The sequence below is a fragment of the Oncorhynchus clarkii genome, chromosome 33, assembly GCF_045791955.1.
Source record: "Oncorhynchus clarkii lewisi isolate Uvic-CL-2024 chromosome 33, UVic_Ocla_1.0, whole genome shotgun sequence".
NCBI lineage: Eukaryota > Metazoa > Chordata > Actinopteri > Salmoniformes > Salmonidae > Oncorhynchus > Oncorhynchus clarkii.
In genome coordinates this window covers 22,017,139-22,030,828 of record NC_092179.1, presented here as the reverse complement: position 1 = coordinate 22,030,828, position 13,690 = coordinate 22,017,139, and the positions used below count along the sequence as shown (strand labels likewise).

Sequence of the window (13,690 nt, the reverse complement as noted above, 5' to 3'; positions counted from 1 at the left end):
TGCAGGATGGTCTGACATCAGCCACCTAGACAGCTGATGAAACTGAATACTTTTTCTGTCTGTAATAAAGCCCCTTTTGTGCAGGTAAACTCAGTCTGATTGGCTGGGCCTGGCTCCCCAGTGGGTGGGCCTATGCCCTCCCAATCCCACCCATGGCTGCTCCCCTGCCCAGTCATGTGAAATCCATAGATTAGGGACTAATGAATTCATTTCAATTTGACTGATTTCCTTATATGAACTGTAACTCAGTAAAATATATGAACTGTAACTCATGTTGCACTTGTATTTTTGTTCAAAATAATATAATCTTTGTGGTTGTGACTGGTTATATTTGTCATGGGGTGAAAGTTCATGTAAAAGTTATTTGGAGATTTGAAAACAAGAACAGTCCTGAGTCCACAATATCAGTAGTCCATAAGATGTCCCAAAAAGGGTCATATTCCGAAAACATTTCAGCCGAGTATAACAAGTTCCCATATGCACCTCACAACAAACTATTGATATGATCATCAAGCACTATATTAACTATTTTAATGAGCACATTACTGACTGTTAGATCTGTGAATGAGACACTTGTATGTCAAAACCCAAATATCTTTCAATCACAAAACCACAGACAGTGTTAACAGCTCTTTAATATATTTTCGCTGTATTCAAAAGGGGTTTACAGGATAAAAGCAACACAGTACAAAATACAAGGACAGGACCGGCCACCACATAGGCCTACACACTAGAGTCCATAGTTGTTTGTCATGGAGCGTTTGGAGCTTCGGGGTTGGCATCATGGGATTCCAATGTGGTAGTCGTGGCCTCAGCGGTCTTGTCGTAGAAGGCAGCTTGTCCAGGATCAGCTCCTTTGTTTTCCTGAGGGAGAGGTTGTTTACCTGGTACCACGCCGTCAGTGTCTTCCTTCTCCCTGTAGGCCGTCTCGTTGTTGTTGTTAATCAGGGTTACTACTGTTGTGCCGTTAGTGAACTTGATGATGGAGTTGGATCTATGTGAGGCCACGTAGTCCTGGGTATCCAGGGAGTACCGGAGGGGACTGACTACGCACCCTTGTGCTGTTTTGAGAAACAGTGTCGAGAAGGAAGTGTTATCTACCTTCACCACCTGGGGGCAGCACATCAGGAAGTCCAGCACGCAGTTGCATAGGGAGGAGTTCAGACCCAGGGCTGTGAGGTTTGTGGTGAGCTTATAGGACACTGTGGAATTGAAGGCTGTAGTCAATGAACAGCTGTAGCTGTAGTCAATGAACATAATCCTCACATGTTCATTCCTCTTGTCCAGGTGGGTGAGGGAAGTGTGCAGTGCAATAGTGATTGCGTCGTCCGTGGATCTGTCAGGGCGGCAGGGAAATTGGAGGGGATTGAGTGTGCCTGTGAGGAAGGAGGAAATGTGGTCTTTAACTAGCGTCTCAAAGCACTTCATGATGACAGAAGTGAGTTCTCCTTCTGTTCAGTTACTTTCCCTGGTGTCTCATGTGTACAGTATACTGTATGGATGCTACTCTCTTGCCAGGGCTCACTTGAAATCTCAATGTGACTTCTCTCGTTAAATAGAGGGTAAATAAATCAAATGAACTCTTAAGATGTTGAGGAGAGGCTGGGTTTCATGTAATTGTAATGATGGTCTACAGAGTCTCAGTGTGTCTGATCAGAGACAGAGGAGAGGAGGCAGGGAGCTGAACTCAGTCAGGAACAGAGTAGCAGTCCTGCACAGCGGAGCCCCTCTTCTCTCAGTGGCAGTCCAATAGTCCAGCAGTCCAGTATTCAGTCCACACAGCTCACTGCACTAACAGGAATCTCCCATCAGGGGGATTCATATGACCAATGATCACTGGACGGTGGAACATGACTGGTATTCCTCTTTTCCATAGACATCGTTATGTTACCATACCATATTACCATAACACTAATTAACAGACAAAGTGATTTATTACTTGTATTTTATTCTCTCCAGCATTCACTATGGTTTAGTCTTGCTGTACAATATTGATAGTGATCATATGTGATAGCCCATAAACCAATTATAGCATTGTATTTATACCCTTTTTATTCCATTCATTTATTTACATATTATTATCGAATTCTATGATTATTAGGCAACAAGATCATCAGATTATAATGGACTCTCAGTTCTAATCTGATGGAATTAGTTCTATTCCGATTGATGGAATTAGTTCTAATCCGATTGATGGAATCAGTTCTAATCCGACTGATGGAATCTGTCATTCTGCCCATGAACAAGGCTGTTAACCCACTGTTCCTAGGCTGTCATTGAAAATATGAATTTGTTCTTAACTGTTCTAAAATGACTTGCCTAGTTAAATAAAGGTACAAAAAATAAAAAATAATGAATCCTTAGTGTTCTAAGTATACTGAATAATGGTGTATGGAGAGAAGACCAGAATATTATTTGCATAGTGATGATGCTCAGCATTGACAGCACATGCTTCAGTGGTCTGGGAGTGTTTATATCCCTGTGAGTTGAACACTTCATGACTGAGAGTTGTCCTTCATGACAACAGAACCTACAACAACCATGACTTTTATCACCATCTTCATCTGGACACTTGCTTTCTACATACAAGGTACAACATATATAGGAGTTGTATGTTGGTATACTGAATAGTAAACAGCTTGAGTTAACTGAAAGATTGTTTAAATTGTTTTATTCATCCCTGGAGATACATTTATTAGCTTTCTCTCTGTTTCAGAATCCAGAGGACAGGTCACTGTGACTCAGACTCCTGCAGTGAAAACTGTTCTTCCAGGAGAGACAGTCTCTCTGAACTGTAAAACCGGCAGTAATGTGTATCCTGACTGTAATAGGTCAGGTAAACCATGTTTAGCCTGGTATCAACAGAAACCTGGAGAAACTCCTAAACTACTGGTCTACCATGGAAGCACCCTCTTCTCTGGGACTCCATCTAGATTCAGTGGCAGTGGATCTGGGAGTGACTTCACTCTGACCATCAGTGGAGTCCAGGCTGAAGATGCAGGAGATTACTACTGTCAGAGTTTACACACAAACTGGCTTGGTAGCACCTTTTGGTCCACAGTGATACAGAGCCGTACAAAAACCTCCCTCAGTCAGACTCCACAGTGACTGTACTACTACAGCTGGGACCTACTGCAGGTGCTGAGGGGGAAGAGACAGTGACATGGAACACTTGTCACTAGATGACGCCAACTGTGACATGTGACAATATGGTTAGAAAGCAATCACTCAGATCACATGACCATCATTGTCACAATCGTCATGGTTGTGACAATAGAATGACATATATACACTGAATAAAAATTTAAAGGCAACATGTAAAGTGTTACTCCGCATATCAGGAAGCAGATTATACAGCACGATCATTACACAGGTGCACCTCATGCTGGGGACAATAGAAGGCCAGTTATGTGCAGCTATGTCGCACAATGCCAAACATATCAAGTTTTGAGGGAGCGTGCAAATGGGAAAGGGAAAGTGAAAGACGACTACCTAGTCAGTTGTACAACTGAATGTCTTCAAATGAAATGTAACATTATGAGAGGAGAGGGTAAATTACTACTACTACTCTATAACATTATGAGAGGAGAGGGTCAGTTACTACTACTACTACTCTATAACATTAGGAGAGGAGAGGGTCAGTTACTACTGCTACTTTATAACATTAGGAGAGGAGAGAATCAGTTACAACTACTACTACTCTATAACATTATGAGAGGAGAGGGTCAGTTACTACTACTACTTTATAACATTAGGAGAGGAGAGGGTCAGTTACTACTACTACTACTCTATAACATTAGGAGAGGAGAGGGTCAGTTACTATTACTACTCTATAGCATTATGAGAGGAGAGGGTCGGTTACTACTACTACTACTCTATAACATTATGAGAGGAGAGGGTCAGTTACTACTACTACTACTCTATAACATTAGGAGAGGAGAGGGTCAGTTACTACTACTACTTTATAACATTAGGAGAGGAGAGAATCAGTTACAACTACTACTACTCTATAACATTATGAGAGGAGAGGGTCAGTTACTACTACTACTTTATAACATTAGGAGAGGAGAGGGTCAGTTACTACTACTACTCTATAACATTAGGAGAGGAGAGGGTCAGTTACTACTACTACTTTATAACATTAGGAGAGGAGAGGGTCAGTTACTACTACTACTCTATAACATTATGAGAGGAGAGGGTCAGTTACTACTACTACTCTATAACATTAGGAGAGGAGAGGGTCAGTTACTACTACAACTCTATAACATTAGGAGAGGAGAGGGTCAGTTACTACTACTACTCTAAAACATTAGGAGAGGAGAGGGTCAGTTACTACTACTACTCTATAATATTAGGAGAGGAGAGGGTCAGTTAATACTACTACTACTCTATAACATCAGGAGAGGAGAGGGTCAGTTACTACTACTACTACTCTATAACATTAGGAGAGGAGAGGGTCAGTTGATACTACTACTTCTCTATAACATTATGAGAGGAGAGGGTCAGTTATTACTACTACTCTATAACATTAGGAGAGGAGAGGGTCAGTTACTACTACTACTCTATAACATTAGGAGAGGAGAGGGTCAGTAACTACTACTCTATAACATTAGGAGAGGAGAGGGTCAGTTACTACTACTACTCTAAAACATTAAGAGAGGAGAGGGTCAGTTACTACTACTACTCTATAACATTAGGAGAGGAGAGGGTCAGTTACTACTACTCTATAACATTAGGAGAGGAGAGGGTCAGTTACTACTACTACTATATAACATTATGAGAGGAGAGGGTCAGTACTATTACTACTCTATAACATTAGGAGAGGAGAGGGTCAGTTACTATTACTACTACTATATAACATTAGGAGTGGAGAGGGTCAGTTACTAATACTACTCTATGGCATTATGAGAGGAGAGGGTCAGTTACTATTACTACTCTATAGCATTATGAGAGGAGAGGGTCGGTTACTACTACTACTCTATGACATTATGAGAGGAGAGGGTCAGTTACTATTACTACTCTATAACATTAGGAGAGGAGAGGGTCAGTTACTATTACTACTACTCTATAACATTAGGAGAGGAGAGGGTCAGTTACTATTACTACTCTATAGCATTATGAGAGGAGAGGGTCCGTTACTACTACTACTCTATAATATTAGGAGAGGAGAGGGTCAGTTACTACTACTACTACTCTATAACATTAGGAGAGGAGAGGGTCAGTTAATACTACTACTACTCTATAACATTATGAGAGGAGAGGGTCAGTTACTACTACTACTCTATAACATTAAGAGAGGAGAGGGTCAGTTACTGCTACTACTACTCTATAACATTAGGAGAGGAGAGGATCAGTTACTACTACTCTATAACATTAGGAGAGGAGACGGTCAGTTACTAATACTACTATATAACATTATGAGAGGAGAGGGTCAGTTACTACTACTACTCTATAACATTAGGAGAGGGTCAGTTACTGCTGCTCTATTACAATAGGAGAGGAGAGGGTCAGTTACTACTACCACTACTCCATAACATTATGAGAGGAGAGGGTCAGTTACTACTACTACTTTATAACATTAGGAGAGGAGAGGGTCAGTTACTACTACTACTACTCTATAACATTAGGAGAGGAGAGGGTCAGTTACTATTACTACTCTATAGCATTATGAGAGGAGAGGGTCGGTTACTACTACTACTACTCTATAACATTATGAGAGGAGAGGGTCAGTTACTACTACTACTACTCTATAACATTAGGAGAGGAGAGGGTCAGTTACTACTACTACTTTATAACATTAGGAGAGGAGAGAATCAGTTACAACTACTACTACTCTATAACATTATGAGAGGAGAGGGTCAGTTACTACTACTACTTTATAACATTAGGAGAGGAGAGGGTCAGTTACTACTACTACTCTATAACATTAGGAGAGGAGAGGGTCAGTTACTACTACTACTTTATAACATTAGGAGAGGAGAGGGTCAGTTACTACTACTACTCTATAACATTATGAGAGGAGAGGGTCAGTTACTACTACTACTCTATAACATTAGGAGAGGAGAGGGTCAGTTACTACTACAACTCTATAACATTAGGAGAGGAGAGGGTCAGTTACTACTACTACTCTAAAACATTAGGAGAGGAGAGGGTCAGTTACTACTACTACTCTATAATATTAGGAGAGGAGAGGGTCAGTTAATACTACTACTACTCTATAACATCAGGAGAGGAGAGGGTCAGTTACTACTACTACTACTCTATAACATTAGGAGAGGAGAGGGTCAGTTGATACTACTACTTCTCTATAACATTATGAGAGGAGAGGGTCAGTTATTACTACTACTCTATAACATTAGGAGAGGAGAGGGTCAGTTACTACTACTACTCTATAACATTAGGAGAGGAGAGGGTCAGTAACTACTACTCTATAACATTAGGAGAGGAGAGGGTCAGTTACTACTACTACTCTAAAACATTAAGAGAGGAGAGGGTCAGTTACTACTACTACTCTATAACATTAGGAGAGGAGAGGGTCAGTTACTACTACTCTATAACATTAGGAGAGGAGAGGGTCAGTTACTACTACTACTATATAACATTATGAGAGGAGAGGGTCAGTACTATTACTACTCTATAACATTAGGAGAGGAGAGGGTCAGTTACTATTACTACTACTATATAACATTAGGAGTGGAGAGGGTCAGTTACTAATACTACTCTATGGCATTATGAGAGGAGAGGGTCAGTTACTATTACTACTCTATAGCATTATGAGAGGAGAGGGTCGGTTACTACTACTACTCTATGACATTATGAGAGGAGAGGGTCAGTTACTATTACTACTCTATAACATTAGGAGAGGAGAGGGTCAGTTACTATTACTACTACTCTATAACATTAGGAGAGGAGAGGGTCAGTTACTATTACTACTCTATAGCATTATGAGAGGAGAGGGTCCGTTACTACTACTACTCTATAATATTAGGAGAGGAGAGGGTCAGTTACTACTACTACTACTCTATAACATTAGGAGAGGAGAGGGTCAGTTAATACTACTACTACTCTATAACATTATGAGAGGAGAGGGTCAGTTACTACTACTACTCTATAACATTAAGAGAGGAGAGGGTCAGTTACTGCTACTACTACTCTATAACATTAGGAGAGGAGAGGATCAGTTACTACTACTCTATAACATTAGGAGAGGAGACGGTCAGTTACTAATACTACTATATAACATTATGAGAGGAGAGGGTCAGTTACTACTACTACTCTATAACATTAGGAGAGGGTCAGTTACTGCTGCTCTATTACAATAGGAGAGGAGAGGGTCAGTTACTACTACCACTACTCCATAACATTATGAGAGGAGAGGGTCAGTAACTACTACTCTATAACATTAGGAGAGGAGAGGGTCAGTTACTACTACTACTCTAAAACATTAAGAGAGGAGAGGGTCAGTTACTACTACTACTCTATAACATTAGGAGAGGAGAGGGTCAGTTACTGCTGCTCTATTACAATAGGAGAGGAGAGGGTCAGTTACTACTACCACTACTCCATAACATTATGAGAGGAGAGGGTCAGTTACTGCTACTACTCTGTAACATTATGAGAGGAGAGGGTCAGTTACTAATACTACTCTATAACATTAGGAGTGGAGAGGATCAGTTACTACTACTACTACTCTATAACATTATGAGAGGAGAGGGTCAGTTACTATTACTACTCTATAGCATTATGAGAGGAGAGGGTCGGTTACTACTACTACTACTCTATAACATTATGAGAGGAGAGTGTCAGTTACTACTACTACTCTATGACATTATGAGAGGAGAGGATCAGTTACTACTACTACTCTATAACATTATGAGAGGAGAGGGTCAGTTACTATTACTACTCTATAGCATTATGAGAGGAGAGGGTCCGTTACTACTACTAATCTATAACATTAGGAGAGGAGAGGGTCAGTTACTACTACTACTACTCTATAACATTAGGAGAGGAGAGGGTCAGTTAATACTACTACTACTCTATAACATTATGAGAGGAGAGGGTCAGTTACTACTACTACTCTATAACATTAGGAGAGGAGAGGGTCAGTTACTACTACTACTTTATAACATTAGGAGAGGAGAGGGTCAGTTACTACTACTACTCTATAACATTAGGAGAGGAGAGGGTCAGTTACTACTACTCTATAACATTATGAGAGGAGAGAATCAGTTACAACTACTACTACTCTATAACATTATGAGAGGAGAGGGTCAGTTACTAATACTACTCTATAACATTAGGAGTGGAGAGGGTCAGTTACTACTACTACTCTATAACATTAGGAGAGGAGAGGGTCAGTTACTACTACTCTATAACATTAGGAGAGGAGAGGGTCAGTTACTACTACTACTCTATAACATTAGGAGAGGAGAGGGTCAGTTACTACTACTACTCTATAACATTATGAGAGGAGAGGGTCAGTTACTACTACTACTCTATAACATTAGGAGAGGAGAGGGTCAGTTACTACTACAACTCTATAACATTAGGAGAGGAGAGGGTCAGTTACTACTACTAATACTCTATAACATTAGGAGAGGAGAGGGTCAGTTACTACTACTCTATGACATTATGAGAGGAGAGGGTCAGTTACTATTACTACTCTATAGCATTATGAGAGGAGAGGGTCGGTTACTACTACTACTACTCTATAACATTATGAGAGGAGAGGGTCAGTTACTACTACTACTCTATGACATTATGAGAGGAGAGGGTCTGTTACTACTACTACTACTCTATAACATTATGAGAGGAGAGGATCAGTTACAACTAATACTACTCTATAACATTATGAGAGGAGAGGGTCAGTTACTAACACTACTTTATAACATTAGGAGTGGAGAGGATCAGTTACTACTACTACTACTCTATAACATTATGAGAGGAGAGGGTCAGTTACTATTACTACTCTATAGCATTATGAGAGGAGAGGGTCGGTTACTACTACTACTACTCTATAACATTATGAGAGGAGAGTGTCAGTTACTACTACTACTCTATGACATTATGAGAGGAGAGGATCAGTTACTACTACTACTCTATAACATTATGAGAGGAGAGGGTCAGTTACTATTACTACTCTATAGCATTATGAGAGGAGAGGGTCCGTTACTACTACTACTCTATAACATTAAGAGAGGAGAGGGTCAGTTACTGCTACTACTACTCTATAACATTAGGAGAGGAGAGGATCAGTTACTATTACTACTACTCTATAACATTATGAGAGGAGAGGGTCAGTTACTATTACTACTCTATAGCATTATGAGAGGAGAGGGTCCGTTACTACTACTACTCTATAACATTAGGAGAGGAGAGGGTCAGTTACTACTACTACTACTCTATAACATTAGGAGAGGAGAGGGTCAGTTAATACTACTACTACTCTATAACATTATGAGAGGAGAGGGTCAGTTACTACTACTACTCTATAACATTAGGAGAGGAGAGGGTCAGTTACTACTACTACTTTATAACATTAGGAGAGGAGAGGTTCAGTTACTACTACTACTCTATAACATTAGGAGAGGAGAGGGTCAGTTACTACTACTCTATAACATTATGAGAGGAGAGAATCAGTTACAACTACTACTACTCTATAACATTATGAGAGGAGAGGGTCAGTTACTAATACTACTCTATAACATTAGGAGTGGAGAGGGTCAGTTACTACTACTACTCTATAACATTAGGAGAGGAGAGGGTCAGTTACTACTACTCTATAACATTAGGAGAGGAGAGGGTCAGTTACTACTACTACTCTATAACATTAGGAGAGGAGAGGGTCAGTTACTACTACTACTCTATAACATTATGAGAGGAGAGGGTCAGTTACTACTACTACTCTATAACATTAGGAGAGGAGAGAGTCAGTTACTACTACAACTCTATAACATTAGGAGAGGAGAGGGTCAGTTACTACTACTAATACTCTATAACATTAGGAGAGGAGAGGGTCAGTTACTACTACTCTATGACATTATGAGAGGAGAGGGTCAGTTACTATTACTACTCTATAGCATTATGAGAGGAGAGGGTCGGTTACTACTACTACTACTACTCTATAACATTATGAGAGGAGAGGGTCAGTTACTACTACTACTCTATGACATTATGAGAGGAGAGGGTCTGTTACTACTACTACTACTCTATAACATTATGAGAGGAGAGGATCAGTTACAACTAATACTACTCTATAACATTATGAGAGGAGAGGGTCAGTTACTAATACTACTCTATAACATTAGGAGTGGAGAGGATCAGTTACTACTACTACTATTCTATAACATTATGATAGTAGAGGGTCAGTTACTATTACTACTCTATAGCATTATGAGAGGAGAGGGTCGGTTACTACTACTACTACTCTATAACATTATGAGAGGAGAGTGTCAGTTACTACTACTACTCTATGACATTATGAGAGGAGAGGATCAGTTACTACTACTACTCTATAACATTATGAGAGGAGAGGGTCAGTTACTATTACTACTCTATAGCATTATGAGAGGAGAGGGTCCGTTACTACTACTACTCTATAACATTAGGAGAGGAGAGGGTCAGTTAATACTACTACTACTCTATAACATTATGAGAGGAGAGGGTCAGTTACTACTACTACTCTATAACATTAAGAGAGGAGAGGGTCAGTTACTGCTACTACTACTCTATAACATTAGGAGAGGAGAGGATCAGTTACTATTACTACTACTCTATAACATTATGAGAGGAGAGGGTCAGTTACTACTACTACTCTATAACATTAGGAGAGGAGAGGGTCAGTTACTACTACTACTTTATAACATTAGGAGAGGAGAGGGTCAGTTACTACTACTACTCTATAACATTAGGAGAGGAGAGGGTCAGTTACTACTACTACTTTATAACATTAGGAGAGGAGAGGGTCAGTTACTACTACTACTTTATAACATTAGGAGAGGAGAGGGTCAGTTACTACTACTCTATAACATTAGGAGAGGAGAGAATCAGTTACAACTACTACTACTCTATAACATTATGAGAGGAGAGGGTCAGTTACTACTACTACTCTATAACATTATGAGAGGAGAGTGTCAGTTACTACTAATAATACTCTATAACATTATGAGAGGAGATGGTCAGTTACTACTACATTTTGTTCCGTTTGCTACTGTTTGCTTGTGTTAGGTTCCATTAGGTTCCTAGTGAATACATCTCTGGGGAAGTGTATTCATTACAGAAACCCTTTACCATTTAAGAACCAAACGGATACTTTATGGCTCGGCTTAATGGACTTTAGAGGTCATAATGGATGTAACTCAAGTCCATTTCTAATGTGGTGTAACTGTGAATAATATAATCATTCTTAATTCTACTTTTTCTTTAAGTTGTTGTCTGTTGTTGTTGTTATTATTTTATATTGTTTTATTATTGACCATTTAACTATTCTTGATATCCCAATTTGTGCCTTGCTTGGACATTGGTAATGTAGTGGTCACGTCCTGTGTTGCTGTTAGTCAAAAGAAACAAACGGAAGTAAACAGAGCAAAATGAGAGTTTCAATTGGAAAAATTCAGATAGGTCCATCCCTGTTTCGTTTAGTTTGTCTTCGTTTAAGAAACGTTTTGCAACAGAGTCACGGGAATGAGTACACCCCTGTTTGCATAGCTTGGACACTTTGCATTGGCAGCACATGCTTCACTGCTCTAGGAGTGTTTATATCCCTGTGAGTTGAACACTTCATGACTGAGAGCTGTCCTTCATGACAACAGAACCTACAACAACCATGACTTTTTTCACCATCTTCATCTGGATACTTGTCTTCTGCTTTCAAGGTTACAATTTTCAGAATCCATTGCTGAAGATTAATTTAATCTACAGTGTATACATGTACAGTATATCAATGTAACTATTTATATTCAGAACGATTCATTACAACATGTAATATTTCATTTATATAAATGTTTATTTTTTATTTTTCAGAAGCCAGAGGACACGTTGTGACACAGACTCCTGCAGTGAAAGCTGTTCTCCCAGGACAGACAGTCTCTCTGAACTGTAAAACCAGCAGTAATGTGAATGGAAATAACCGTCTAGCTTGGTACCAACAGAAACCTGGAGGAGCTCCTAAACTCCTTATTTACCATGCTACAACACTTCAGTCTGGGACTCCATCTAGATTCAGCGGCAGTGGATCTCACAGTGACTTCACTCTGACCATCAGTGGAGTCCAGGCTGAAGATGCAGGAGATTACTACTGTCAGAGTTTACACCTTCTCAACAGTGTCTGGGTGTTCACACAGTGATACAGAGTCGTACAAAAACCTCCCTCAGTCAGACTGCACAGTGACTGTACTGCTACAGCTGGGTCCTACTGCAGGTGCTGAGGGGGAAGAGACAGTGACATGGAACAATGGTCACTGGAAGAGGTCAACTGGAACATGTGACAATATGGTTAGAAAGTAATCATTCAGATCACATGACCATCCACATCATCATCATCATAGTTACGACTTATAGTTTTTGTCATGGCCTTTAAGTGTATATAAAAGTTATTTGATGTTTTGCAACACAATTCCTGTCCATATGCAAATCAAGATCTACAGAAGTAAAACAAAAGATGTTATAACCTCAACATTAATTCAAAGTTACAATCACTTCAGCCCCCCAAAACAAGTCCTCATATGGACCTCAACCAAATGTCTGATTTAAATGGATGTGATCTTCTAACATTATATTAACTATTTTCATGAGCAGGTTACTGACTGTTAGATCTGTGAATGAGACATGATGCTGGACTCAAACATAAGACACATTTACACTACATACAGTTTCTACATAAAGTATAATACCCATTTTATCTGTCATTTATCTGTCATTTATCTGTCATTACAGAGCCGTAAAAAAACCTCCCTCAGTCAGACTGTACAGTGACTGTATTGATAGAGCTGGGACCTACTGCAGGTGCTGAGGGGAGGAGATGATCCAGTACAATGACACAGTGTGTAGTAGAGCTGAACAACAATATCTGTCTGATAACTCTAAACTGTTAGATTATATTCAGTCATTATCCCATGTGTTCCTTACTGCATTTTTACTCATTATTATTGAGTATCTCATGGAGAACCATGAAACCATCTATCTACAAAAAGGTTCAAATCTGGTATCTTCTTAAACAGAGGATAGCAGCAATGACTTTGTACATTTAACAGCTCACTAAAAAGCTTACCTGCACACACATCTTACCTGCACACACTAGACACTCTACCATGATGCTGTTAGATTAGTAACCAACACAATACCTCTAACACATCACTGCATCTTGTCTCAGTTAGCAGGATGGCCATTCTTAAGTCCTTCTGTTCACCTGATTTAGAATTCCTCACAATCAAATGTCGACCGCATTATCTACCAAGGGAATTCTCTTCGATTATAATCACAGCCGTGTATATTCCCCCCCAAGCAGATGGCTCTGAACAAACTTTATTTGACTCTTTGCAAACTGGAATCCATTTATCCGGAGGCTGCATTCATTGTAGCTGGGGATTTTAACAAGGCTAATCTGAAAACAAGACTCCCTAAATTGTATCAGCATATCGATTGCGCAACCAGGGCTGGAAAAACCTTGGATCACTGCTATTCTAACTTCCTC

The 13,690-nt window shown here is 39.7% G+C and overlaps 1 protein-coding gene across 1 annotated transcript; it reads left to right on the top strand.

The window, feature by feature from the left end:
* The first annotated feature begins 2,517 nt into the window (after positions 1-2,517).
* LOC139392947 (uncharacterized) lies at positions 2,518-12,420 on the top strand. Its single transcript, XM_071141258.1, has 4 exons — positions 2,518-2,590; positions 2,717-3,073; positions 11,811-11,873; positions 12,022-12,420. Exons 1-4 carry the CDS (start codon positions 2,518-2,520, stop codon positions 12,342-12,344), a joined length of 816 nt encoding a protein of 271 aa, XP_070997359.1. The 3' UTR covers positions 12,345-12,420.
* Positions 12,421-13,690: the final 1,270 nt, after the last annotated feature.